This window comes from Rhipicephalus sanguineus, chromosome 4 (assembly GCF_013339695.2).
Source record: "Rhipicephalus sanguineus isolate Rsan-2018 chromosome 4, BIME_Rsan_1.4, whole genome shotgun sequence".
Taxonomy (NCBI): Eukaryota; Metazoa; Arthropoda; class Arachnida; order Ixodida; family Ixodidae; genus Rhipicephalus; species Rhipicephalus sanguineus.
The window spans coordinates 170,426,780-170,430,884 of NC_051179.1; the positions used below are offsets into that span (position 1 = coordinate 170,426,780).

Below are 4,105 nucleotides of genomic sequence, written 5' to 3' on the forward strand. Positions count from 1 at the left end.
GGCCATAGGACCGATAATAGATAATCGCGAAACAAATCAGATAATCGCAAGAAAAGTACAGAGAAGGATATAAAATATTGTCTCGGGGTCGTGACGTCGGCGTAGGCAGCAGTCGGCGTGTCGTAGATGAAACTATTTGGCCGAACTTGTGGGAAACGGAAAGTCAAACTACACCAATACACACTGTTGATGGTGATTGCCGACCGGCTGGGACAAGACGAAAAGCAGAGAAGAAGGAGGACGTAGGGCCGAGGAGTGGAATAAAGAGATAGAATGCTTGGTCTAGGGCTCGGGTCTTAATTACGCGTCATTCTTTCTGGTGCCGAAATCCCCCGGTCATCGCCCTTCCAAGACTTCTAGCTTCGATGGCATCAGTGGAGCGGCTGCGCAAGAACCATGGCGTCGTCAGGGCCAGCGTCACGCGAACACTTACGCTCCTGACCGACGAACTGCAAGCCTCCGTTGCCGATGCCGCTCAAGTGGAATCTCACATTGCCTACCTGATTCAAAAGAACGCCGAGCTCGTCAACCTCAACAAGGACATCTTCGACGCCACTGACGACGACGCTTACGAGGAAGAACTCGAGGCCGCGGAAGATTACGACCGAAAGGTGTGTTACGCCGTGTCCCGAGCGCGGTTCTTTCTTCGAGAGGCTGCAAACAAAGCGACGGCAACGAGTACTTCAACGCCGGAGGCTACATTACCGAACGTCGACGCCGGTGGTGCCAGCACCACAGCAAACAACGAGGTCGGTGACCCTTCACGTCGAGTAACAGAGATGACTCCCAGTCCAGGAATCGTGCCGCGTCATCGCACAGTGGTCCTGCCAAAGCTACAGATCCCTACGTCTTCCGGCGCGCTTCGCGATTGGCAGTCCTTCTGGGACCACTTCAGCGCCACGATACATCTCAACGACGAACTTCTGCAGATCGAGAAGTTCAAGTACCTGCTCTCATATTTCACTGGTGCAGCCAAGAGAGCAATCGAAGGTATTCGCCTGACCGAAGATAATTATAGCATCGCCATCAAGACTTTGACGCAGCGGTTTGGTCGACGCGACTTGCTCATCAACGAGCACGTTGACCACCTCCTCGCCTTGGCACCAGTCAAGTCTTCGGCAGAGGTTGAAAAACTTCGACTGCTCTTCGACAAAGTCCAGTTTCGGGTCTCCGCATTGACCGGTTTGGGCGTGTCACCTGACCAGTACAACGTTGTCCTCAACCGCGTCCTAATGAAGTGCCTGCCTGACGACCTCGCCATACTCTATCGCCAGAAGGCGAAGGAAGCGCCGCAGGATACATCCGGTGTCGCGACACCTGAAGAGAGAGCTCGATAGGCTGCAGAAACGCTACGTTTTCTGCGCATCCAAGTTGAGATAGGAGAAGAAGGTAGACCAGGACGAACGGCGTCAGCTTCCTCGCATTTGATACCTGAAGAGGACGTCCAATCTCTGCCAGCACCACTGCGGCATCTGCCAACGGCGTCCGCACTCGCTGCCGAGTCTGTTGCAGTTACGGAAGAAGCGTGCCCCTTATGCAACAGTTGTCATCACACCATCGCGGAATGCAACATCAAACTCTCAGCGGATGAAAAAAGGGCTCGCTTGCGCAGTGCTCGATGCTGCTACCGTTGCGGCAGGACCAACCACATGGCTCGCTTTTGTCGGCGTGCGCTCAGCATCATGTGTAGCAAGTGCCATCGTCGACATCTGACCATCCTCTGTAAGTTGTTTCAGTCAGCTGCACCAACCCGTGCAAACGTGACCACAGTTGATCAGGATGAGCCATGTATCGCCGGGCGAAGCACGAACACGCCTCCAGTGACATCTGCCTCAAACGCCCTGAGCGGAGTCATCGCAGTCCTTCTCCAGACAGGACAAGTGTGGATTGAGAGCGAGTCACGAAGGCGTCTCGTACGCATTCTTCTCGACAGCGGCAGTCAGCGCACATTTATTCGAGCGGATCTCTCAAAGGACCTCAGATGCCAGGTTATTGGAAACGAAGAACTTTCTTTGGTTACGTTCGGCCACTCGAAGCCCTGCGAAGCAATGCGCAGTCGACGGGTAGTTCTGACTTTTTGAGGCCAACGTAGGGACACAGCGGTAACCGTGGAGGCCTTGGAGGTCCCTGAAGTGTGTACGGTCACAAGCCCGCCGATCAACAGTACAGTCTTGGAGCTTCTGTGCGAGAAAAACTATGACGTTGCAGACAACTTTCATTCCGACACATGGCGCTCCCAGGAAATCAGCGTGTTACTTGGTTCCGATGTTTACTGGAAGGTACTAACTGGAAGGATCGATCACTTGACCATTGATCTGACGGCCGTGGAAACAAAGTTTGGATGGACCATTCAGGGAACAATGGAAGTTGCAGGAAGCTCACCTACGAGCGCTCTCTTCCTGAACTGCAGCCCGACTTCCCTTCCTAACTGCGATCCTTCTGCGATGTGGCGTCTCGACGTCATCGGAATCAAAGAACCTACTGAAGAAAAGGACACGGCTCCGCCAGAACTTGAGGCATTTGAAGAGAGCATCATCAGGTTAGATGGGCGCTACTAGGTGCCGCTGATGTTGAAACATCCAGGGATACCTTCAGGCAGCGACAATCGAAGGTTAGCTTAGCGCCGTCTGCAGGCCCAAATAAACAGGTTCAAACAGCAGCCCGAACTCCTGAAGCAGTATGACACGGCAGTCAGAGCGTATTTTAACGAGCAGCACGCAGAGCGAGTTGAAGAAGAACTACTGCCCAGGGAAAATGTATATTATATGCCCCATCACGCAGTTATTCGCCGAGATGCGATCACCACAAAACTTCGGGTTGTGTTTGACACTTCCTCGTACGCACATGGACATCCCTGTCTGAATGATGTCCTGTTCAAGGGTACGAAGCTCGGAGTTGACATTGTGCATCTGCTCCTCACCTTGCGAGGTCACCCAGTGGTCCTCATTGCGGATATCAAAAAGGCATACTTGCAGATGCTCATTCGCCCGAAAGACCGCGACGTACTGCGATTCCTCTGGATTGATCGGTTGCCCTCGGATGCTGATACATCTCCACCAGTGGTGACGTGGAGTATGCCACGGGTCCCGTTCGGAGCGTCATTCCGTACATTTTTGCTAGCAGCTACCATTCGGCATCACCTAGCGGGTTGTCGAGAACGATATCCGGAGACCGTAGCATCACTAGGGAAAGCCTTTTACGTCGATGACCTCATCGTGGGGCTTCCGAAAGTGGATAAAGCTGTAATCGTCTAGAGTGAAGCGCGCAAGATATTCTCTGAAGCAAGCATGGAACTGCGCCAAGTGGGCTTCAAATTCACATGCTTTGAAGAAAGGCTTCCTAAGAGACAGGGTTGCGTTTGAAGACGAAGCCGGAGAGAGTACCCGGATCAAGGTCCTAGGTGTACCTTGGGAACGTGATGGCGACAGAATTATCCTCACGGTGCGCGAAGCGTCTGACTACGCCGCGAACAAGCCTTCTACCAAACGAATTGTACTCCAGACGTTAGCAAGAGTGTACGATCCGTTGGGTTATCTAGCTCCATTCTCGCTCAGAGCAAAGCTACTGTTTCAAGACCTGTGGAAGAAGAAATGCGCACGGGACGATGCCCTTCCGCAAGAAGAACAAGCAAGCTGGAACAGTTGGCGCGCTGAATTGGCCAGCATGAATCCCTACGCCGTTGACCGTTACGTACTCCTTCGAGCGGCTGATGGAACAATTTCAATCGAGCGACACGTGTTCTGCGACGCAAGCCCCAGAGCATATGGGACCTGCATCTACGTACGGGCGTGCTCAACAAACGGCGCCAGCAACTCGCAGCTCCTCATAAGCAAGAGCCGTGTTGCACCCAAGGAGGTAAAAAAAATTAACCTCCTTGGTTGCACCACTAAAACAGATTTCGCTGCCGCGTCTAGAGCTATTAGCCTGCGTCGTCGGCGCAACGTTGTGTGCATACATCAAGACTGTGACGTTGCTAAGCGCTGTTCCAGCTCATTTTTGGACCGACTCACTCGTCGCACTGAATTGGTTTCGGAATACGCTGACCAAAAGAGAGCTGTTCGTACGTCATCGAGTGCCCGAGATTCATATCCTGACATCACCAACG

At 53.0% G+C, this 4,105-nt stretch overlaps 1 protein-coding gene across 1 annotated transcript; it reads left to right on the plus strand.

Annotated features, from left to right (window-relative positions):
- The first annotated feature begins 365 nt into the window (after nucleotides 1-365).
- LOC119391836 (uncharacterized) lies at nucleotides 366-1,337 on the plus strand. Its single transcript, XM_037659484.1, has one exon. The coding sequence runs from the start codon at nucleotides 366-368 to the stop codon at nucleotides 1,335-1,337; it is 972 nt and encodes a 323-aa protein (XP_037515412.1).
- The last annotated feature ends 2,768 nt before the right edge of the window (nucleotides 1,338-4,105 follow it).